General features: G+C 43.9%; 1 protein-coding gene across 2 annotated transcripts in view; it reads right to left on the bottom strand.

The window, feature by feature from the left end:
- Window positions 1-25,752, bottom strand: part of prex1 (phosphatidylinositol-3,4,5-trisphosphate-dependent Rac exchange factor 1) — a 278,977-nt gene that overhangs the window by 88,301 nt on the left and 164,924 nt on the right. For both annotated transcript variants that reach the window (XM_084333669.1, XM_084333670.1), the window contains exons 14-16: window positions 25,388-25,463; window positions 21,467-21,539; window positions 9,672-9,817 (exon numbers count right to left, since the gene is read on the bottom strand). In XM_084333669.1, coding sequence (XP_084189795.1) covers window positions 9,672-9,817; window positions 21,467-21,539; window positions 25,388-25,463 — 295 coding nt within the window. The remainder of the gene's footprint in view (window positions 1-9,671; window positions 9,818-21,466; window positions 21,540-25,387; window positions 25,464-25,752) is intronic.

Raw genomic sequence — 25,752 nt, 5'->3', positions numbered from 1 at the left:
CGAATCTGTTTTGAATCGCCACACCAATCCCAGGGTCATCTCCTGGGCTTCTCCCGGGATTGTAGCCATCCAGGTCTCGCTGCTGGCTGCCTTGTCCTCGGAGGAGAGGCTGCGCAGTACTTGCGGATCGCTGCTGGCCCACTGCCTGAGATCAAAGCCGCCTTTGATCAATGAGGCGCGGAGTTTAATCAGGAGAGCCTCGGCTTCTTCTTGGGTTGAAAGGCTTTGTAGACAGTTGTCTACGTAGAAGCTGTTCTTTACGCTGTGTCGGACCTCTTCGTCCGCTGCTGGGTCCTCTGCTACATGTTTCTGTAGTGCAAATGTAGCACAGCAGGGGCTGCACGTCGTTCCGAAGGGGAGGACTTCCCATTGGTAGATGGCTGGGTGCTCATCTCCTGGCTTCTCTCTCCATAGGAACCGTAACAGGGGCTTGTCCGCCTCTACTAATCTCACCTGCAGGAACATTCCTTTAATGTCCCCGCTGATGGCCACCTTTTCCTGGCGGAAGCGGAGTAGAACGCCGAGTAGGGAGGGGCCGAGTGTGGGACCGGGCAGTAACTCTTTATTTAGATTTTGGGATCCGATCTGGTAGCTGCAGTTAAATACTATGCGGTCTTTGCCGTTGTGATGGACCTTGTGGTGGGGCACGTACCACGATTCAGTGGTCTGGTCAGCCTCTTTAATGTCCATCTTTGTGACGTGTCCCGCTGTGATGAGCTTCTCAATCTCAGCGCGGTATACACTCTCTTGGGCGGGGTTCTTGGCTAAGCGCCGCTCCGTGTTCAGCAGGTACCGTTCTGTGGCGTCTGTCTTGGCGTGGAAAGTAGGCATTCCTTCTCGCCGCAGGAGTGGCGTGGCGTATCTCAACACGCCGTTGACCGGGACTCTCTTGGTCCCTGTCTCGAGGAGGTGAATGGCGTAAATGTCATCTTTAGAGCAAATGTCTTTCTTTCCGTTCTTAAAGGGCATTTGTTCCAAGGTCCATAGCCGCTCTACGTGTTGCAGGAGTGCGGTTTCTCCCTCTGTGACTCGGGAGTGGAGACATCTAGTGGCTGTACTTCGGTTGAGAGATTTGGCGAGCGGGCCTTGGAGAGTCCATCCCAAACGGGTCTCGACTGCTGCAGGACAGCCTCGGGGTCCGGTATGAACCCGGTCTATCGGGACAATGAGGTCTGCATGGTCGGAGCCTATCAACAGGGTCGGCATAGCATTGTCTATGAGCGGGATCGGTAACTTGCGCAGATGTGCATATTTCTCCATCAGCTTGGCGACGGGGTATGTGTACCGCGACAGTCCTATTTCTTGGCTGGTGAAAGCGTCTGCAATCTGGTACCGTCGCTCAGGCTGGCCGCTTGCTGCGATAGAGAATGAGACATTCTCGCCCTTTATCGTCTTCAAATCTCGTCTTATTGTCCGAATTGTCATTTGGGTTTCGCTTCCCCGCAGCCCTAGCTGGGCCGCAGCGGAGGCGAGCAGCAGGGTCTTCTCTGACCCGTTATCGAGGACGGCGTAAGTGTCCAGGACTTTATTCTGGTAGCTTAGTGTCACACGCACTACTTTTAGGAGTACTCGGGCTCCACTGCTGCTGGCGGGATCGATGTACATGACGCTCGCTTTGCGGCTGGATGGTGCAGGTGAAGGGCGCCGTCTGTTACTGTCGTGAAGTATGTCCAGATGGGCTCCATCGCACTTGGTGCACCTTTTCTTTAAGCGGCATTCGGCTGCCATGTGTGAGCGCGCACAGCGAAAACAGCGCTTGTTGGACTTTATCCATTGACCTGCTTCCTCCGCGTTCAGCTTGGGGTAGGAGTCACATTGCGCTAGCCAGTGTTCTTTCTCACAGTAGGGGCACACTATCTTCCACTTCTCCGTTCTGGAGGGGGTACTGTGGCTCCTGCTGCTCGGTACTGACTCCGATTGGTGCATCACGGTCACCGATCTTCTTCCATCATTTAGTCGTCTGGTTCCTTCTCTGGAGCCAGGTGTGCTCCGTCCGAATGTATCTAGCCATAGGCTGCTGACTTCTCTCGCCAGGAAGTCTGCTAGATCGAGGAGGTTCGGTTCGGGGCCATTCGGGTCTCTGTGGTCCCTCTGCCGCCTAAAGCGCTCCTGACGAGCGGGCGGCAGCTTCTCCAGAATCCTTTCCACATTTGAGTTGGCGTAAAGTTCATGCCTCCCCTTCTCTCTTTGCGCTCCCAACATCCCTACCAGGGACTGCACTCTGATGGACAGGTCGTCCAGTGCTCGATTGTCTATTGCTGGGGGTAAGCGGTCGATGTGTCGGATCTCCTGGATCACGTAATCCCATATGCGCCCATACCTCTGGTCCAATGCTACCAGCGCTGCTGTGTATGGGGTGGTGGAAGTCGCGTAGGCGAGCGCTATATTATGTGCGCGGGGTACCTTTAAGTGCTTCAGTAGGATGGCGTATTTGTGGCGTTCATCCAATACATCCACCAACATGGTCTCCAGACACATGCAGAGTTCTGTATACTGGGCCCGGTTCTCTTGGGTGAAGTCGGGTACCATAGGCGTGCCAATGTATGACGCTGACTGTGGATACATCGGCGAGCGTTGGGGGAGAAGCCTCCTAGGCGAGTCTCCTCCCGCTCCTTGGTATGGGCTGGTACCGGCAGTGTACCATGGCCCGCTTGTCCAGGTGCTGTTCCTCGGTGCGGGTCGTGCGTCGTGCTCACCCGTGTATAGAGTCGGGGGTCTGTAGCGCAGCTCCGCGGGGGTATAGCCTGGGCTGTACCGGACCTCCTCTCTTCCATCTGAATGCGTCTTATTTCTAGACGTATCTGCTCGTGTTCGCTTCGCTGCTAGATCTGCAGTCGGTCGCGTTCAGCAGCGGCGTTCAGGCTGATGAGGAAGGCCTGCTGTAGGGTCCTCTCTGCCTCGCTGGGAGAAGGCGGTTGTATAGGGGAGCCTTCCCTCGGGGTACTCCTTGCGGAGCCTTGGAGCTCTATCTCCACGGTGCTCTCCCCGTCTTCTTCCGTGCCGAGTTCTCTCTCGGTAGCGTTGTATTCCTCCCGGGACTCATCGGGGACTACTTCTTCAGTACTGGCGGGGTGTGAAGTCATGTCTGGTTCCCACTGGTCCCCACCGTGAACTTGGTCAGTTACATTAGAGCCCGTAGGGGCCTCTATGGTCGGGGTAGTCTGGGCGTTGGGGTTAGACATACTTTTACTTTCTAGTTTTACCGCGTTTACTGTTAGTAGAAGACTAGGTTGTTGACTGACAGCGTAAGCCTCTAAGTACTGAGGGAGCCGTCGTTCGCGCTGCGGGCGTTGGTTAGGAGGATCGTTTCGTGGAGTGTTCATCATAGGCCATTTCAATATTAATAACACTATATTAATATTACACTAATTACCCTCCGGCTCGAAGGACCAATTGTAACTGAGGGGTACAATTCCCTGACTGTATTACTAGATATGATACTTACTACCACTACCTTTGTACTTAATATTCGGCCACCCAGTACACGGCATAAATATATTATCATGAACACTCTCACGTAGATGAAACGGATCCAACACAAATGTACGAAGTCGAAGTATGCGTTTATTACTACACAGCAATGGTGTGTAGAGCAAGCACTTAATCACTTAATTACATTTATGAATTGAAATAGTATGCACTTTTATGGCAAAGAGTATTCGTCGGTATATCAATAGAGAATGTCCAATCTCTGATGGCGCAGGTGGTAAATATACGACCTGGAATAGTTAAGGAATAACAGCAATGATACTTTAATGATTATATACTAGATACACTAAGGGGGGGTTAATCCGGTCGCTTGTAAGCCGACAGGAGTAGGAGGGGGGGGGGGGGTAGAATCCGGCTGCCTCGTCCGGCCAAGGGTATCCCAGGTGAACCCACTGTAGTGCCGTTCAATGCGCCGGCGATCCTTGGACCACAGATGAAAGCAGGTGGACTCTTTGTGGGCCGGCTCTCTCCGGTCCACGGGGGAGAGACGTGAAGCGACCTCGTCTTGCAGAGCGTCTCCTCACCTTGCGTCCTCTCCAGGGGGGGGGGGTTCCAACACACGGCAGTGTCGGGGGTCTTTATCCATGGAATAATCAAAGTATACAAAGCATAATCCGTGCCTGGGAAGGCAGGCTGTCGTCGGTAGAATAATCCGGTATACAGGTCCACTCGCTCGTCGGCTCTGGGGCTCCTCGGGTGCAGCTTCACATGGGGTCAACCACCCTGGGTAAGCAGCCAGTTCTCTGCCCGAAACGATGGGGTACTGACTACGGTAGTATTCTCACCGCACGAAGCACTATATATTAACAGACTATTATTAGCTTAATAGACTACGTCCAACTCGACGATATAGTGCCAAATATGACTATTCAAATATTAATATACACGATGTCTCAATACCGATGGTAGGCGAACTTGGCCTTACTCCCACACGTGGCGTCGCGGGGAGGCTTTACGTCTGTGACTCTATTGGAGGGTAAGAAACTGGACTGAAAAGGAAGTCCTACTTTAGTAGCGCAGTATATATACGCACTATGAACAAATAGTCCCATTAGTGGTGCGGTAGCCAGATTCCTACGCGGAACTAGGACTTGTTCGTACATGTGGAGCGGTACGTTTGAACTGGGTCTGAGGGGTATGGCAGCCTGGCACCAAGGTCTCGACCAATAGTAGAATGGAGACTATTATGGGATGTTCAGTAGGCTAGAATGGATATTCAATGCATATTGTACAAGGAATATACAAGGGATATCAGGGAATATTAGAGAATATACAAATACAATTAAATATATATATATAAATAAATATATATATTCGGTTTAATCTGGCCCTTCACAACAGTACTGTTTAAGAGAAAGAGATCATAAAAAAATATACCGGTATACATTCGAAGGGGAAGAAACTGTACATTGGAGGGGGTTTGGTGGGTGGGTTGGGGGGGTGTTTGGACATTTACCGGGGCCAGTTTCTAATTGCAGCCACCCGTAGGTGCTCTTTGAGAGCGGTTTTGAAGGAGGGTAGGGATTCACATTATTTTACGGCTGTGGGTAGGGCGTTCCACATTGTTGTGGCATAATTGCGAAACGTGTTTAGTCCTTTGTTTGAGACGAATCTGGGCTGAACATGATTTGGGGAACTACAAAGAGACATTTGACAAAGTTGCAGAAAGGTACTGTCAAGTCATAAACACACTTGGGCAAGAGTTTGAGAAGAGTTTCAGCTTGAGCCACGTGTGTCATTAATTTCCAATCTTTTCATGAACGTGGACATAACATGCATTGCTGAGCAACTAAGTGCAACGTTCAATTTGGAAGCTGGACAGGTGGAGATTGAAATCGTAACATTGCAAAATGACCTCCACCTCAAAGCCTACCAGGCTGCACCAAACATTTGGTGCCTTGTTGACACAGAAAAGTACAGTGGGGTATGCACAGCAGCTATAAAAGTTGCCAGCCTGTTTGGTTCAACCCATCTCTGTGAATCAGCGTTTTCTGACATGAACTTCATCAAGAACAAACACAGAACACGCCTCTGCAAGACTCACTCAGAGTTGCAGTGTCAAGTTACACACCAGATTACAATACACTGGTGAACCGCATGCAATGCCAGTCTTCCCACTAACAAAGAAACCAGATGTGCCATGGCAAAGTTGAATACAATATAAAAATAATGTGTTCAATTCAAAAGTGTGTTCATGAAATGTAACAGATATAATTTTGTTTAAAATGCAGCAGTTTTGGTCATTAGTTCAAAATGTGGTCAGATTTATAAAAAAATATGAAAGTTGATTTTTCTTAAACATTACATAATTGATAACTTTTTCCGAACATGGTGCAATAGTTCATGATTTGTTAAAAGGGTTTGTCAGTGCCTCAGTGGCTTGTGAAAATGAGAAATCTTTCCTACGAAATGTTGTAGAAGTGATCATCTAAAAATGTAAACAATTGCTGAGATAAATAGCAATAAAGTGTTGAATATTGATATTATCGGTTTCCCACCTTGTTCAGTAATTGTTGATAATTATAGTGAGAAATCATTATGGTAATCAGTGTATTCACAAAGATGAGTATAATTTATCATTGATAATAATATATAACTAAAGTCAAACTGAGCTAATTTGTTATTTCAGAAGAGTGTCAAACTGGTAGCCCTTCGTATGATTCTGTACCATGAAGTAGCTCTCAGTTTGTATGACTCTGTACCATGAAGTAGCTCTCAGTTTGTATGACTCTGTACCATGAAGTAGCTCTCAGTTTGTATGACTCTGTACCATGAAGTAGCTCTCAGTTTGTATGACTCTGTACCATGAAGTAGCTCTCAGTTTGTATGACTCTGTACCATGAAGTAGCTCTCAGTTTGCATGACTCTGTACCATGAAGTAGCTCTCAGTTTGTATGACTCTGTACCATGAAGTAGCTCTAAGTTTCAAACAGGTTGGTGACCCCTGATCTAAAGCATCTACATTCTATCGTGAAAATCTGCATATTCTTGGTACTGTTGGAAAGATAATCATCCTAATTTTGATTTGAACTTCTACTTTCATCAGAACACAGAAGTCACTGCACCTCATCATTTGTTTCTGGGTTTACTGTGAGCTCCAGGAATGAAACAGATCAATAATTGCATTTCTGAGATACTTAAGAGTACAGGAATACTTTTGAGCCTTAAAATGTATGACATTTTAATGTAATATTTTTATTTTTACAATAACAGTATCTGGAGAATGGAGAGGACTACACCATAAATATCTGCTGTTGGACTACAAGACCAAGTGTACAGAACCTTCTGCCCTAATACTGTTTTCCAGTCTTCTGGCACTGCAGCATATTGATTTGTCATGAGTGCTGTGATCCTCTCAAAGAATCTATAATAATAGCCAGAAATAAAACAACAGCACACAGAATGATTTATCTGCGGCCCACATGTGACATGTTTCTTGAGTTGATTTATTTTTTTCCTTCCTTATAAAGAATACTAACTTGATTAATATCTTGCAATGTAATTATAATAATACTCTCGTATGACTTTCATGGCCAATGTTCAAAGAGTAACTAAACACATGGACATCTTGCTGACAGTACCGTTTCAGTGGCTGATATTTTCTCTGACATCACAGGGTGAATATATCAACCACTAGGGGCAGCAACATGGCTGTGTGTTTACTGTAGTTACTCCTTAAAGTTGGTTCTGATGCCGGACTGGTTGAGAACCGTGACTCTGGGGAAATCTCCAACAACAGACTCAGTAGGTGAATATTCATGTTCCATCAACATTCAAATCAAGCCTTTATTGAACCGATCAAAGTCATCACATGCTAATTAGAACTGAGCCAAGTGGAGACGAGCGTGTATAGATGAGCCACGCAGCGTCACCTCACACCACAGCCTGGATTCTGCCTGGTCTTATCTGTTGTCTGAGAGCTGGCCTTCATCACAGCTGACTTCATATCCAAAAGACAAAAGGCATTAAGACCAGGGGTGGAGCTAGGGGGTGGCTACCTGGGCTCAAGCCCCGGATGTATTCTGAAAAGCCCAGAATCTATTTTAAAGAAAATTAATTAATTTTTTTTTTTTTTTTTTTTTTTTTTTACAATTCATCATTGTTACATGAAAATATGTTTGCACCAGATTTAGCAGAAGCTAATTTCCATCTGTGGTCTATCCAGCTGCTAACTGTATTTGAGTGAGTTAAGTCTTGGTGTTATGGTAGACTCAGACCTAAGCTTTAAATCACAATCAACAAGTTGACAAAAACTTAATTCTTCCACCTTAGAAACATAGCTAAAGTACGGCCATTTATAAATCAAAAGGACGCTGAAAACCAGATCCATGCCTTTATCTCAAGCCAAATCGACTACTGTAATGCACTCCTTACCGGCCTCCCGAAAAAATACGATGATAACTATTTTATTGCAATGCACTATTGCATTATTTTATTCTATTTTACTAACTATTTTATTGCACTGCACTATTTTACTTTGTATCAGTGAATCATAGACGCCTGGCCATAAGAGCATTCGGAGCATCTCTGCTCTCCCACTATTGAACTTGGGGGAGCAAAGGTATGATCTTGCTCCACCACTTTTTGATTATATAAAAAATATGATATATCCCCCCCAATATATAAATCTAACCATAACTACGTTATGGTTAACTGAGTTTTATAGTGAAAAGAGCAGCTTTATTGGTCAAGATTGAAGGCTCTATATTGCAGGAAATTGCACGTACAGGTTCATTAAATTCAAAAATAATCTGTCGTGTCGTGCGTGACCCCCTCCAAACCACCTCTTGCCTGCCAAAAAAAATAAAAAATTAAAGAAAATATATATAAGCCCCGGATCTCCTACAATCCTAAATCCGCCCCTGATTAAGACGTGCGTGGATCACAGGAACTTCAAAGGGGCTTCATTGTCTTCAAAGCAGAGGAGGCGAGGCGCAGAGAGGCTCGTGTGTGTGTGTGCGTGCGTGCATGCGTGCGTGTGTTATGATGTTAATAATATCTGGCGGTGGAAATCAAGATAAACACACATGTACTCAAGTGTGAGTAAATATATACACACACACATACACACACACACACACACACACTCTGCCTCTTTCAAAAACATGCGCACACACACACACACACACACACACAGGTCCAAACAGATTGGAGTCAAGGACGTAGAAGCTGTTCTCAATTACATCCGTTTTGAATCCTGATTTGACTACTTACAGACAACATGCCATGTGAATTATGGGACGTTTAAAAGGCCAGTGTAAGTTGTCATGATCATGTGTGTGTGTCTGTGTGCATGTGCGTGTGCGTGTGTGTGTGTGTGTGTGTATGTATGTGCCTGCTCACCGCCAGGGCCTAAGGCAGAATGTTCTCTGAGGTTTGTGTGTGCGTGTGTGCGTGTGTCCATTTGTGTGCATGTATTTATTTATACTTTATTTAAATTCGGGAGTCATTGAGGGAGACCCTCATTTTCAAGGCACTGAGTGTATAGAGCATTACAAGTTACAGGACACACATCACACATCTGTGAGCCTGCACACCACCAGGGCCTTAGGCAGGATGTTCTCTGAGGCCCTGGTTACACTTACAACGTTTCATTTTCGAATTATTTCGTTTGCATGTCCAAGTTAAAAGGCAACGCCGTTTTGGCAGGCATTTTCGTTTTCCTAGCGGCAACGCTCAAAGGGGGTTTTCATTTTCAAAACTCCCCTGCAATGGTGCCATGTAAACTGCGTGAGCCAGATACGGAGTCGTTCACGGCCAACGCCCATGCGCAGTAGACACCGATGCATGGTGATCAAGTGTTCGTTCGGACGTCTGCAAGGCGCGCTTTGCGATGCTCCGGAGAGATATGGACTTTACATATGCTGTGCTCTCTCTATCTGTCTGAAGCGGAGCGGGGCTCCGCTGTGCTTTACACACACTCCCGACCAAGGCGCACACACAAACCTCCCGCGCATACAGGAGACAAACAACGTCTAACTTGCCTGCCAATACACAACGTTCTGAAAAGTGAAATGAAACAATGTTTTTCTTTTCATGTAACCGCAGCCTGAGGTGTGTGTGTGTGTGTGTGTGTGCCTGTCCATGTGTGTGTGTGTGTGCGTGTCCATGTGTGTGTGTGTGTGCGTGTCCATGTGTGTGTGTGTGTGTGCTTGTGTGCATGTGTGTGTGTGCCTGCTCACCACCAGGGCCTTAGCCAGGATGTTCTCTATGAGCTTGAAGTCGTTGCGTTGCAGCTGTTTGCTCTTAGCTCCGGTGCCCTCTGTCTCCTCGTCGGCGTAGAAACGGAAGAACTGCGACTCATCCTTGAACTCGCTTTTCTCCAGGACTGAGGAGGAAAGAGACGTATGTGATCAAATAAAAACAAAGTGTCAGACGTGACGAAAAGGATGTACTTCCCGCCGTAGCAACATGGGACTAAATGTATAGGGACAGTGATATAGTCTACGTGTGGTGCTGTTCCTGTGTACTGTATACACGTTCCTGTTGTCATTGTACCGTGTGTCTGTTGTACTGTGTAGTGTATACACGTTCCTGTTGTCATTGTACCGTGTGTCTGTTGTACTGTGTAGTGTATACACGTTCCTGTTGTCATTGTACCGTGTGTCTGTTGTACTGTTGTACTGTGTACAAGTTCCTGTTGTCATTGTACCGTGTGTCTGTTGTACTGTGTACAAGTTCCTGTTGTCATTGTACCGTGTGTCTGTTGTACTGTGTACAAGTTCCTGTTGTCATTGTACCGTGTGTCTGTTGTACTGTGTACTGTATACAAGTTCCTGTTGTCATTGTACCATGTGTCTGTTGTACAAGTTCCTGTTGTCATTGTACCATGTGTCTGTTGTACAAGTTCCTGTTGTCATTGTATCGTGTGTCTGTTGTACTGTGTACAAGTTCCTGTTGTCATTGTACCATGTGTCTGTTGTACTGTGTACTGTATACAAGTTCCTGTTGTCATTGTACCATGTGTCTGTTGTACAAGTTCCTGTTGTCATTGTACCATGTGTCTGTTGTACAAGTTCCTGTTGTCATTGTACCGTGCGTGTCTGTTGTACTGTGTACAAGTTCCTGTTGTCATTGTACCATGCGTGTCTGTTGTACTGTGTACAAGTTCCTGTTGTCATTGTACCATGCGTGTCTGTTGTACTGTGTACAAGTTCCTGTTGTCATTGTACCATGCGTGTCTGTTGTACTGTGTACAAGTTCCTGTTGTCATTGTACCGTGTGTCTGTTGTACTGTGTACTGTATAAAAGTTCTTGTTGTCATTGTACCGTGTGTCTGTTGTACTGTGTACTGTATACAAGTTCTTGTTGTCATTGTACCGTGTGTCTGTTGTACTGTGTACAAGTTCCTGTTGTCATTGTACCATGCGTGTCTGTTGTACTGTGTACTGTATACAAGTTCCTGTTGTCATTGTACCGTGTGTCTGTTGTACTGTGTACTGTATACAAGTTCCTGTTGTCATTGTACCATGTGTCTGTTGTACTGTGTACTGTATACAAGTTCCTGTTGTCATTGTACCGTGCGTGTCTGTTGTACTGTGTACAAGTTCCTGTTGTCATTGTACCATGCGTGTCTGTTGTACTGTGTACAAGTTCCTGTTGTCATTGTACCGTGTGTCTGTTGTACTGTGTACAAGTTCCTGTTGTCATTGTACCATGCGTGTCTGTTGTACTGTGTACAAGTTCCTGTTGTCATTGTACCGTGTGTCTGTTGTACTGTGTACAAGTTCTTGTTGTCATTGATTGTACCATGCATGTCTGTTGTACTGTGTAAGTTGTCAATCTGACTTTTTTAACCCATTTATTTAAACATTGTCTGGCAAGATGTTGACTAGTACAGGCCATCATTTCACTGCGCACTTTAGTATTGACAAACTCAGTAGGGGTGCCCCGGTGGCACACCACATTAAGACGCATACTGTGTGATCGCAACATCCTGGGTTCGAATCCGGCCCAGGACATTTGTTGCATGTCCTCCCCCATCTCTTCACCTGATTTCCTGTCTCTAACTGTCCTGTCCACAATAAAAGCAGAAATACCATAAAAAAAGGGTTCAAGTGTAGCCTTCAAACACCATGATACATGGTTTCCAAAATAGGAAGTTCACCGTATAATCAGATGTGCTTTGATGATATGATCATATCATGTCATAATGATCTACTGAGGTGCAAACAATATTGTATCAAAAGCTATGATGAGTTTTGTAGGCTTTGTCCTATCAAAGTTACATGGGTAACAGGAACTCAATTTTAACTTTTGATTGAAAGTATCAACTTATTTGTTAATGAATGTGAATTCAACACAACTCTGGTGGTTAAGTCATGGAGGGTATACCAGGAAGTCACCTGCAACTTCAAACGGCCAAAGATGCATGTGTACCCCCCCCCCCCCCCCCCCCCCCCCCCCCGAGTATAACTGAAGAAGCTGCCAATCCACGTGAACAAACAGCTTTTCACACAAACATAGTGACGGTTAATTAGCTCATTAGCGAACGACGCTAGCGAGAACATCTGGAGCCAAAATACATCTGGGTAATTTCCAACACAGGCCGGGGCAGGCCGGGGCTCTCCAGAGGCGGTGAGTGTGTGGGACACACTCGTCTTTGTGTGTGTGTGTGATACAAGAGTGTGTGTGTATGTGTTCAGCACATCATACACACGCGGTATGAGTAAATCCCATTGTTCATTCAATGTCACACCTCTGGTTCTACAAACAGGTGTGGAGCCCAATTCCAGATGAGTCTCCAGTCCCATCGTTATAAACCTGGCTGTGCCACTCAACCAAAACACACGATTACCCATGGATCTTCCAACGCAAACGTGCCTTGTAAAAAGAGCCAGGCCACGAAATGACGTCCTGTGGTAATCAGGGGCGTTAGGGCTGTCCTCAAGTGAAGACATTCTCCATGAAATGATGTCCTGTGGTAATCAGGGGTGTTAGGGCCATCCTGAAGTGAAGAAATTCTCCATCTACTAATGATAAAAAGGATTTTGATGAAATATGAACTTGAACTTGTACTGAGAAAGGACTCTACCGATCAACAACATCACTGGTAAGTAGCAAATATGGCTTGGGTTCCAACGATCCCTTTAAAAGCATTCGACTTGAATTAACTCAAATTACATGTAGTACTTGAATTAAGTAGCATACCCTGGGGAAAACCTTCCAAAAAGCTACAATCTGGTATTTTTCCTCCACAGTCATTTAAACGCTGTGGGGTAATGCGAACGCCCCTGATGTAAAGTGCAGGGGAACAAACAACCTGTTCAACAATGGTTCTCATTCACCTCCAAACACCTACGAGGCATCTATGGTGCAGCTACTCAGGTGTGTGAGGAGACCAGTAAGGAATGACAAATGACACCATATCTGATCCTTGTGGTGAGGTGACACCCTTCTACTAAAAGTGATTAATACACTTGACAGATGACATCACACCCCTCTACTAAAAGTGATTAATACTCTTGACAGATGACATCGCACCCCTCTACTAAAAGTGATTCATACTCTTGACAGATGACATCACACCCTTCTACTAAAAGTGATTAATACTCTTGACAGATGACATCGCACCCCTCTACTAAAAGTGATTAATACTCTTGACAGATGACATCACACCCCTCTACTAAAAGTGATTAATACACTTGACAGATGACATCACACCCCTCTACTAAAAGTCATTAATACTCTTGACAGATGACATCACACCCTTCTACTAAAAGTGATTAATACACTTGACAGATGACATCACACCCTTCTACTAAAAGTGATTAATACTCTTGACAGATGACATCACACCCTTCTACTAAGTGATTAATACTCTTGACAGATGACATCACACCCCTCTACTAAAAGTGATTAATACTCTTGACAGATGACATCACACCCTTCTACTAAAAGTGATTCATACTAGGGCTGGGACTTTATCGCATTAATTTCGATTAATTAACTACAGAAAGAATTAAAAGTAAAGAAAAAAGTATGCATTTAATCGCATGATGATTTTTCTTTATTGTGTAAGAATGTTACCTTTCAAAAGAGACCAGACTCATGCATGTGCTATAAATATAAAGTATAATAAATCGCAAATAACTTTTTTTCATAGTCTGGTTTGTTCATAAAAAGAGAAATTGAGATCAAGAGTTTTTCTTTTCCAATGGTCAACTGTTCTGGAATGTACTTGAAAGTACTGCGTTTAACTTTTACCTCGAAAGTGCTTGAGTTTACAAAAGGTCCTTTGCACTATATATATATTATTCCTAAAATTGCTGCACTTTGTTAAAAAATTGCATTGATCTGTTGGTCTGTGTAGTAGCTAATACAGAATTTTGATGCTTAAACATATGTATAATTAATGTATATTCATTGATTCACTCGTATACCAAAATTCATTTGAATTGAAAAATGTGCTTTACTCATCAAATATTAATATGCAATTAATTTCGATTAATTAACTATAAAGTCTCGAATCAATTTGATTAAAATTTTGTATCGAGTCCCACCACTAATTAATACTCTTGACAGATGACATAATGACAGCACACTCCTCTACTAAAAGTGATTAATAATCTTGACGGATGACATAATGACATCACACTGAGTCTGGGGAAACAATTATAAGTCTACACTACAACCACTTTTTATACTCCAAAAAAGGGCCATAAGGATAGTTCACATTGCAGGTTATCGTGATCACACTAACATATTGTTTTTGGAGTCAAAGACATTGAAGTTAAATGATCTTGTGGAATTTAAAACGGCACAATTAATGTATAAAGCAAAGGGTCATGCACTTCCAAGAAACATTCAAGAATTGTTCTTTGATAGGGAGGGGGGTTATAATCTGAGGGGAGAACACAATTTAAAAGTGCTAAATGTACGCACTACCATGAGAAGACACTGCATCTCGATATGTGGAGTGAAACTGTGGAACAGTCTGAATGTTGTGCTAAAGCAATGTCCAAACATGCGACAATTCAAACTGATGTATAAGAAAATGATGTTCACAAGGTACAGGGATGAGGAAGGGACTTGATATTCACGGGTGTTTACATTTTTATTTTATTTCCTTCATGTTTTACATATATAGTTTTTGTTTTGCATATATATATATATATTTTTCGTTTCTTTTTTTATGTTTTAAAATAGTACACTCATTTGAGTAATGGAAAAGGGGTAGGATTAAATAAGTGTATACTTCTTCCTATTCCTTTTCGAACATGTAGATTGAGTTGTGTTTTGCTTTTGTTAGTTTGTTTGTATTCATTGCATGTTCGAAATAAAGATTTCAAATAAAAAATTAAAAACACTCCTCTACTAAAAGTGATTACTCTTGACAGACAGTATATGGAAAATAATGTTTTTTTTGTTGTTTTTTTATGGAGGACTTTGACACACGTCACCTAAATCCAAACACACTCGCACACACAAGAAGCCCCCAAAAACACACGCAGGGTCCTGAGAGAGGGCTGGTGGCATGCTTCACATGTCACACTGTGGAAGGACAGTGGGTTCTCTCACAGTCTTTCCATGGAAAACCTTGTGTAAGGTTGTTCCAGGAGATGACAGGGGAAGGCACAGAGGCCAGTTCTCTGATATGATGTTATTGTCTGTCTGTCTGTTTGTCTGTCTGTGAGAGGGAGAGAGAGAGAGAGAGAGAGAGAGAGAGAGAGAGAGAGAGAGAGAGAGAGAGAGAGAGAGAGAGAGAGAGAGAGAGAGAGAGAGAGAGAAAGAGAGAGAGAGAGAGAGAGAGAGAGAGAAGAGAGAATGAGTCAGCTATAAAAATAGCAAGACACAGAGTTGACCTAAAAGGTCTGCCGGTTTGCCTGCTTGTCTGTCTGTCTGCCTGTCTATCTGTCTGTCCGTCCGGCTGCCTACTTTCACCACACTATATTTTGACAGTCTGCTGTGTGGGTCATCATCACAGACACTTAAGTACATGATGCATGTGTTTTTAGAACCAGAATCCTCGCCCGTCTGTTCCTACCATCACATTAACATGGCTGCAGCAAGCACAGTGGTGTTTAGTGTTCAGGATGCGGGAGGTCCACAGGAGCCAGAGGTACCAGCTGTTTCACCCCCCCAGCGGAGCACAAGCCTCTGCAAACTGATCTCCACCCCCACCCAACCCATCCCTGCCTGCCCACCCACCCACCCACACCCACCCACGCCAAGTAAAATGCAGGCTGACCTGAAGCTATTTCCTATGAGTCACGGAGGCCGTGGCCATCTAATACCTTAACACCACCTATTCAATTGACTGGACAGCTCCTCCGGAAACTCCCTGCTCAGCCAAGGACGCACAGGCATGAGTGCACACACACACACACACACACACACACACACACACAAACGCAGACATGAATGCACAAATGCATGTGCATGAAATACATACATACATACATACATACATACATACATACATACATACATACATACATACATACATACATACATACATACATACATACATACATACATACATACATACACACACACACACAAACTCAAGTGCACAAAACACATACAATGCATGCAAACACACTCACACACAGCTTGCACGCACATATACACAAACACACAATTTTTTTTTTATTTTTTTTTATTCAACAAACATGTTACTGAGGCCTTAGTTTTGGTTTTAAATTACATATCATCATTCATTTATTTATTGTCGCACACCGGCAGGTCCACCTGCTAGACAAAATGTCAGAAGTTTGGAAGCATTTTAAAATTGAAACCGAAGCCAGTCCAATAGCCAGTTGCAATGTTTGCAAGGCGGACGTTCCACGTGGAGGAAAGAACAGAGCTGCGTTCAACACAACCAATCTAATACGTCATGTTATGTGACTAGAGCGAGCAAAGGAATGGGGGACTCGGCGGCTGGTGCTCTGCCAAACAGCTGTATTAATTGCAATGCCTCGCTTGAATGAACGTTCGCCTGGATAACGTCAACATTCGCTTTGTGAGGATTATTGTCAGCATTTCAGACCAAAATGGAGCAAATCATCAAAGCATATAATGGTAATGTCTGGTTAGGAGCGAGGGAAAATGAATGGATTATCCAATGGGGGGTCCGGTCCGGGAGGGGGGGGGTACGAGCTGGAGCATATGTGTGTAGGTTTTTATATAACAGGTATTAAGGGTATATCCTATATAAGACAATTAACTAAAATGTGATTTCATTGGATGTGCACTGTCAACTAATGCTTGTATATCTTATCGTGTGTTGTCATGTTTGTTTATGTGTTTGTTTAAAAAATAATAAAAAAATAAAATACAAAATGGAGCAAATCATTACCTAAGTCGAACATTGTGAATGTTTGCACTAATGTGCAAACAGATTGAAACTTTGAATATTTCTTGTATGAAGCACATTCTCAGGGGCTCAGGGTGAATGTAATGTGAGCCGCCGCGCTCGACTGGGGCTATTGAGGCAACAGAGGGGCTTGTCTCGCTTCGCCAGTGTCTGACAAAAATGCGTCAAATTGGTTACTAATGTGAAACATCGGATCGGAAAAGATCGGTATGGGCAGATACTCAAAATCACATGATCGGGATCGGATCGGGAGCAAAAAAATGCGATCGGGACATCCTTAACGTGCACACACATGCGCACACAACAAGTATATAACCTACTAAAGCAAGCCGTCATTGAAATCTGTGCCTTTGTTGTGAAGCAGAGTCAACTGCTGACAGTGACTAGACCCAGATGACCTAGAAAACACTGGCTAGTGTCTGCTGTAGCAGCTTCCTGTTCCATATTACATGGTTCAATCAGACAGGAATGCTGCTGTCTACAGTACTGAGTAGCATCTACACACTGGTGTGACATATCACATGCTACTTGGTGGATACTACCAGACCCATGCCTGGATCACCAACCGTGCATACCGGGCAAATGTCCTGGGGTCCCGGACGCCTGTATATTTTCCCCAACGGAGTTTCACTTCCGCGTTCGGTTTGCGCGATCTGATTGGCCACTGACGTTTTTTTCAGCGCCAATCGCGTTACTCCTAACAAACTGGTTAAGCTTGGCGACTCTTTCGAAGTCGCTCTCTTTCGAAGTTGGTTAAGGTTAGGGTTAAGGTTAGGGTTAGTTGGTTAAGGTTAGGGTTAAGGTTAGTTGGTTAAGGTTAGGGTTAGGGTTAATTGGTTAAGGTTAGGATTAGGGTAACAGCCTGCTGGCGCGATTGTTAGGAGTAACGCGAAAAAAACGTCAGTGGCCAATCAGATCGCGCAAACAGAACGCGGAAGTGAAACTCCGTTGGGGAAAATATACACGCGTCCCGGACCATCAGGGGCCTCAGAACCACCAAAGTCCAGAGAGCCCCATGATTCTTGTGTATATTAATTGCCTCGTGTCAATTTCCTATAGTATTCCTATAGCATAATCTGGCCATATCTAAATGGCCTTACAGTACCATGAGCATACATTCAAAGTATGGGTGGCCCCAGTGGGAATAGAACCCCTAACCCTGTCAGTGGTAGTGCCTTGCTCATCGAGTTACTGCTCTGTCTTTGTCTTCTCATCTATATCTAGAGTCTGAGGACTGAGACATCTACACTGATGATAGTCTGAGGACTGAGACATCTACACTGATGATAGTCTGAGGCCTGAGACATCTACACCAGCGGTTCTCAAACTACGGGTCGTGACCCAAAGTTGGGTCGTGGTTAGGGTCGTGCATTGGCAATTTTTTTTTTTAAACTTTGACCAGTCAGCTGGTTCTTTTAGCGTTTATCGCTTTTTCATCGCATTCATACTTGGTCAAGTTCGACCGACAGAAGCAGGCTGAAAGGGTTCAGATGGGGGGGAAGACACTCTGGGAAAGGCACGGCTGCCGTCCGGGATTCGAACGCGCTCAGCCCCAGATCCGTGACGAGCACGGTTGTCCACGGCGCTGAAATAGCACTCGCGGTACGTGGTGAGCTACTGGAGCTCCCCTACATTGGCAATTCTTATATATTTTTGAATGTTCTGGCACCATATTTTGGCTAAATATGTCTTGTTTTATAAATGTGTATTGATAACATAGTGCTGTAATTACATTTTCTAATAAATATGCATGATCAAGTTCAACAACGTGCTTTATTTGGATATTCCTTAATTCCACGTTAAAATTATGAGAAAAAAATCCTAAATAAAATGGGGTCGTGGTATAAAAAAGTTTGAGAACCCCTGATCTACACTGATGATAGTCTGGACTGAAACATCTGCCTTTTACCCTACTTTTGCTTTTGTTTGATTGCACAGATGTCTTAATAAAAAGGCAATATGTTTGCATTAATCTCAGCATGTGGACTGTGTTTTTGAGGCTGTCTAGCCCAAGGATATTGGTGTGCTGGTTTGTCTATCGCTGACGTACCATGTTCTACCTAGAGATACACACAGATTACAGGGCAAAGGAGAGAGAGGGGGGGGGGGGAGACACACACACAAAGTGAAAAAAGGCAGACTCAAAGAGATGAAGGAAGAAGGTGTGCAGCAGAGACATAAAGAGCGGCAGACATGCTGACTAACAGTACATTCAGATACAACGCCAAGAGGTTCTGCAGTTCACTAGAGGTCTTCCAGAGCACCAAGACTCCCCTCACTCCTCCCCAATGACACTTCTCATCCGTGGGTCTTTTTCAGACCTTTTACCAGAGCGGTCGTGGTTCAACTCCCTGACACAGACTCTCTGTGTAGCAAAGCCAAACACGCTGCGGTCAGGGAACACTGCACATGCTGTTGACGCTCAACACACCACTGTGGTCAACGGATAATATACCTGACTAGATGTGGACTGTAGGGTGACCTTGTTCTGCCCTTGGAATGAATGTCATAATAGAGGAGTGGAAATAGAGAGAGAGAGAGGGGGGGGGGCTTCATGAGAGAAAGATGTGATGAATATATTAGTTACTGTGTGACAGAGAGAGAGAGAGAGAGAGAGAGAGAGAGAGAGAGAGAAGGGGGGTGGGGCTGGGCATAGGCGGTAGGTAACGTTGGCTTCCCTGAAATTCTAGCAAAGAAAATCTGTGGGTACATAAGAATAATTCAAGTTCAAGTAGCCTATCTATGATCATGGAGATAACCAGTAGGTGGTGCTAATTCTCCAGTCAGGTGCCGTTATACTACTGCAATAAGATGATGCATTTAAAACAAACGCCAGTCAAACCTTAAACTGTGAAAAATACCTTGATGGAAATATGATAGTTTGTTTCAAGTAGGGCTCAACACTACAAGGCTCCTGGAAATCTCCTGTCTCTGACTGGAAGACTTTTTTATTTGCTTTTACTGAAAGGAAAATTGTGTGAAGGCATGAGGTAAGCTGACAACAAGTCCTGTTAATATATGATGACAGGATTCGAGGCGGCTAATTCTGGGTTAGCTAGATGTGGTGATGTAATGTAATGCTACCCAACGTTATTACATCACATTATTACACAATCACCATTGTGTCCTGTATGATAGGGTGGGTTGGCCTTCTCTTGCAGAAAGGTGCAACAAACATTGGTATTTATTTATTTTTAAAGCCATTATTGGTAAACAACATGTGTATATCTCTTCACTGCTAGATTGGAATATTGGAACCTAATAACCTATTCAACTCTATCAAATGACTGGATGGTTCTTAGGGTCCCTCAAGTTTGTTCTGATCTAGGGAAGTCAGCTTTTTCCTTTGATGCCTCTAACTCTAGGAATGTCCTCCAACTCTCTCTGAAGTTGGAGGTTCTCCTTTCTCTTGGTATGTTAAACGTATGATTTCAGACCATTGTGTGGGACTGTTTTAGCAGATTTTTTAAATGATTTTTTTTTACTCTTTTGTGTTTAATTTTCTGTGAATATTGCTTTTATTATGTAGTTTACATTTGTACAATCGTCGTTTCTGTAAATGAGGGAAACCTCAGAAGCTTACGGTTGAAATGAAATTACATCACGTTAGAATGGAATAGAATAGAATAGAAATACTTGTATTATCCCGAGGGAAATTTGACACTGCAAATCGCTCAACATTATAGCTTGACTGGTGTGGAATCAACTGCTACAGCCAAATGTTAGGGTATAAATAACTTTTGTTATAACGTTATATCATGCTATCATATGCGGCACGGTGGTGTAGTGGTTAACACTGTCGCCTCACAGCAAGAAGGTCCAGGGTTCGATTCCCACTTGGGGACCAGGTTTCCATGATACCAGGTACCCAGGTGGGGTATCTCCCAGGCCTTTCTGTGTGGAGTTTGCATGTTCTCCCCGTGCTCGCAAGGGTTTCCCCCTCCGATAAGATAAACCCAATGGAAAAACATGCACAACAACAGATCGCTAACGCTGTGGCGTCCTTGACGAAGACGGGCAGGAGCACTTGGATTGGTCCCCGGGGCGTGGCTCACGTCGACGCCCTATCTGCTCCCGGCTGCCCATGGGGGGAAGGACGACGGGATGGGTCAAGTGCAGAGACTCAATCGCATTAGGCGACACAAGAAAAATTGCATGCGTGTGTGCCGCCCATCGCATGTGTGTGTCGTTTGCATGCCAAATAAAGACTTCCTAAGTCCTGCATTATTATATATTATTATATTAAACGTTACCTTTGAGCTCTAATTAAACTAACTTTTGCTGGTTAATACTTCTCCGTTTACTTTAGCTAACAGGTCAATTTCAGGCCCCAAATTCAAAATGTGGTTAGCTTTCCCTTTCCTCAGCCTCGCCCGACGCCTATGAGTGTGGGAGAGAATTGCAGAGCAAAACGACAAGGAACTTTGCTTGAGAGCTGGAGAGAGAGAGAGAATATACATAGACTACCTTGATCAATGCAATACCTTGACAGTATACCTCTATATGAAAGTGTGTGTATATGCCAGTCCGTGTCCCAGTTTGTGTGTGTGTGTATGCACATGCACAGTGCATTTATGTGCCAGTCTGTGTGTGTGTGTGTGTTTGTCAATGTCTGACTGTGTTTGTATGTGTGTGTGTGGGAGCATCAAGGTAACTGACCATGGTGCATGAAGCCGTTGTTGCAGAGTCCCACCCCCAGTGTCACCGCGTCCTCACGCATCGAACAGTCGCCCTGGAAACCAGAAGATGAACACACACACACAAAGTCAGTCAGTCGCAGCACAAAAGCTTGTTTACACCTTCACACAATAGAGTGTGGGAGCATTACTAACCTGTGTCTATTAGTGGTGATAAGTCTGGTTCTTTTTAAGGATTCGGGTTAGTGTGAGTCACTCACTGAAGTGATCAGGTTCATGTGAGTCACTCCTCTCCTCCTCCACCATTTGTGATGATCCCAGCGTCAGAAAACGAGTCCATTCTATGTATGGTCATGTTTACCTTTGACTTGGAAATAATATAGGTGTCAAGCGAGCAACCCGCAGGAAATGAGCATGCTGCACAGAAAACACGTAATATCTTGCGTTACAGGAAACGAGACTGGACATTGTACATATGTCTATACTGAACACTGTGACCTCTATTTTTACTTCTATTTTACATGCTATACTATTTTATTTCATACTTATCTTGTCTAGCACAGTCTCTGGAGCGTAACAGTAAGAAGCATTTTGTATAAAAGTATTCTGTACTTCTGTATGACAACTATTAAAGAAACTTGAAACTTGGATTATTTTGAAACGGGACAGGTTTTAGCCTGGGATTGCGCAGGAACGAAGGTATGTAGAAATGAACGGTTTGTTCCCTGTTGGAGTATAAATATTGCCTTTCAAATTAGCCATACTATTTCTTTTTTGTCTATTTTTTCTCCCCCCTTTTTTCGTATTTTTTCTCCCATCCCAATTTAGTCATTATGCCAATTCCCTTCCTGGTCGTTGCGTGCATTTTTCCCCCACTTGCCGGCCTAGGGAGGGTTGAAGACTATCACATGTCTCCTCCGATACATGTGGAGTCAGCCAGCCGCTTCTTTTCACCTGACAGCGAGGACTCTCACTGGGGGAGTGTAACGCGTAGGAGCATCACACTACCTCCCCCAGATATTTTCCCTTCTGAACAAGCGCCCCGACCGACCAGTAGGAGTCGCTGTTTACAACGACCAGGATACAACATACCCAACCGGCTTCCCACCCGCTAACACTGCCAATTGTGTTAGTATGGACGCCTGACCAAGCCGGAGGTACCGCTGACAGCTGGATTCGATCCCAGAGTCTCTGCGGTGGTAGGCAGGCGCTTAGTCCTCTGCGCTACCCAGATGCCCAAATGAGCCATACTATTGTCTCCATATAATATAGAATATACGATTGGTCTGCAAACATCGTGCAAATTGTCAAAAACGCTGGTGCCAGGGAGTACAGATGGAAAAACAGTGTAACAGTCAATGAGTTAATAAGTGGTACAGTCCTAAAGTCCTCCGGTGTCCATTAGGTCCATATCTTCATTTTACCTCTTTAAAAATGCTCTTTGTTCTAATTTTATTGGCAAGTGTACATGCTTCCTTGGTGGGGCTCCTGCGCTGGTGAGGGGACGTGGGGCACAGCCGTCCTTTATGCGGGTGTTACGGGTTAGCTAGTTGGCTCTACTCCTATTTTTAGGCAGGGGGGGGCGATTGGTTGATTTGGGGCGCTTGTTGGGCAGGTTGATTGCTCCTCTTCTCCTGCCAGTCCTGGAGCTCAATTTCTATTACATCCTGTATTCTACTCACCCTTTGAATGTTTTGTTGGGCCTTTCTCGCGGCGGCTGCCTGGCGGTGTCATCACAGGGTAAGCATATTTGTTTGCCCTGTGGTGGCAGCGTCATGTGACTGCCGGGGAGTGGGCCTCTTATGATGGAGATTGAGACATATCCTCTTATCCTCTTATAATGAGACATATCCTCTTACAATGTGTACTTGTTCTGTTGTGTTTTTGTATGTCCTGTATTTATTTAATTTTTGTTGTTGTTGTGTGTCATGTGTTACATTGCACAAAATGTGGGACCCTCTCGAAAACGAGATACTGTATCTCAAGTGGTTTTTCCCAATAAAAGAATTTCAATATAAAGCAGCCTATAAGCCTATTTTTGTCTGTTGTCTAACAATAATAATAATATAACTATAGGTTGTTGTTGTTTTGCCTACAATAAAATATGCATTATTTACTAGTCTATAATATACCACTACTACTGATAATATAATCATAACCATCATCATCATCATCATCATCATCATCATCATCATAGCATGTGCATAAAATATATCAGCCCCATAACGAACATCAGTGTGTTTAACCACTTGTTTATTGCTATATTTAACTTATTACTTAGATTCACTGAAGTTGGTGAACGGAATTCATTCAACCTTTATTTTGAAAGGCACGAAGTTTCCTTAATTTTCAGCAACGACGAGATTACATAATACATAAAAGTCTGCGGTGCTTCTGTTGAGTCCACTAACAGAGATCGCTAACCCGAATCTTTGAACGAATCTGAGTCCGAGCCACTTCCGGCGAGTCCACTAACAGAGATCACTAACACTAATCTTTGAATGAATCTGAGTAAATGGTAAATGGCTGCTTTTTTATATAGCGCTTTTATCCAAAGCGCTTTACAATTTATTACTCACATTTTACCCATTCACTCACACATTCACTTACACATTCACACACCGACGGCGGAGGCAACCATGCAAGGTGCCAACCTGCTCATCGGGAGCAATTAAGGGTTAAGTGTCTTGCTCAAGGACACATCGACACAGCCCGGGAATCGAACCGGGAACCTCCGGATTGCCCGACGAATGCTCTACCTCCCGAGCCACTGTCGCCCTGAGTCCGAGCCACTTCCCGGCGAGTCCACTAACAGAGATCGCTAACCCGAATCTTTGACCGCATCTGAGTCTCTGAGAGTCCGCGGTGGAATAAAAGGTGGAATAAAATAAAAGAAGCACAATAGAATATAGTATAGTTAGTTATATAAGTTAAGAAAATTATATATATATATATTAGGGCTGTCAAAGTTAATGCTTTAACTTGAGATTAATTTAAATTATTTAAAGCATTAAAATAAATTAATCTAGATTAATCTATGGAGTGAAAAATCTTCAATTTTAGCGCCGCGGATATAAGAAAGAGGTCTAGCTGAGTCAATGTTGATGGATTTGTTGAACATTTGTATTTCACAGGAGAGAAACTGTATTCAAGGAAAGCTATTAAAATAGTCTTTGAATCTAAATATACTTTCTTTGTGTTGATATTAGATTAATTCCATGATTTTACTCAAGTAAATATCTGTTACAAGCTTCGGTTTTAAGTAGAAAAATGCTATTTTTTATCTAGATTAATCTAGATTAATTACAGAAAATTGTGAGATTAATTAGTTAATTATTTTTATCTATTGACAGCACTAATATATATACAAGATGTGGTCAAGTATATACACTAACTGTTAATTACCGGTAGAATAAAAATAACAATACAGTGGGATGAGATATATATAGCAGGGCATTTTGTGTGTGTGTACTTAGCAGGCAGTACTGCAGCAGCCAAGGGACTCATAGGATCCGGGTTAATGGAGACCTCGGACTCGTGATTCCTGATTCAGTACAAAGATTCAGATCTTTAACCCGGATGAGTCAGGAACCGCCCAGCACTAGTGTCTATGTTGGGAGTGAATGACACACATGTTTTTGTGTGTATGCCTGCATGTGTATTGCTTGCATACATTTATTAACAGGTACTGTGTTGGAGGGAGGGGGAAGAGAGATAAAGAGAGGAAGAGAGAAAGAGAGAGAGAGAGAGAGAGAGAGAGAGAGAGAGAGAGAGAGAGAGAGAGAGAGAGAGAGAGAGAGAGAGAGAGAGAGAGAGAGAGAGAGAGAGAGAGAAAGAGAGCGAGGGCGCGCGAGAGAGAGAGAGAGAGAGAGAGAGAGAGAGAGAGAGAGAGAGAGAGAGAGAGAGAGAGAGAGAGAGAGAGAGACTTCTGTGTTATTTTTACCTGTGACAAAAGCCAGTCTACCAGCTTGCTGGCAGGAACCACAGACTTGAAGGTCTTTAGATGGTGGTCTCTGTCCCTGAGAGGAAAAGGAAAGGATTATCAGTACACTGTGGCTTCAAAATAACGTGCACGGTTGGTACGTGCAAAAACAACTGGGTCATCAGCTTGACGCACAACACGTGCACGCCGTTGTCACGTGGAAAATGTGTCTTTGTTGCTAACAGCATGCACATCTAAGAAGTAAGAAGCATTTTGTATGAAAGTATTCTGTACTTCTGTATGACAACTATTAAAGAACTTGAACTTGAACTTGATCTGCGGAAGTGTCCGTGCAACGCTGTCACAGTGGGGGAAGCGAAAGGCTA

The sequence above is a fragment of the Notolepis coatsorum genome (assembly GCF_963971535.1).
Source record: "Notolepis coatsorum genome assembly, chromosome: 17".
Classification (NCBI taxonomy): domain Eukaryota; kingdom Metazoa; phylum Chordata; class Actinopteri; order Aulopiformes; family Paralepididae; genus Notolepis; species Notolepis coatsorum.
The sequence above is the reverse complement of the archived record's forward strand: the minus strand, read 5'-3'. Positions and strand labels throughout refer to the sequence as shown.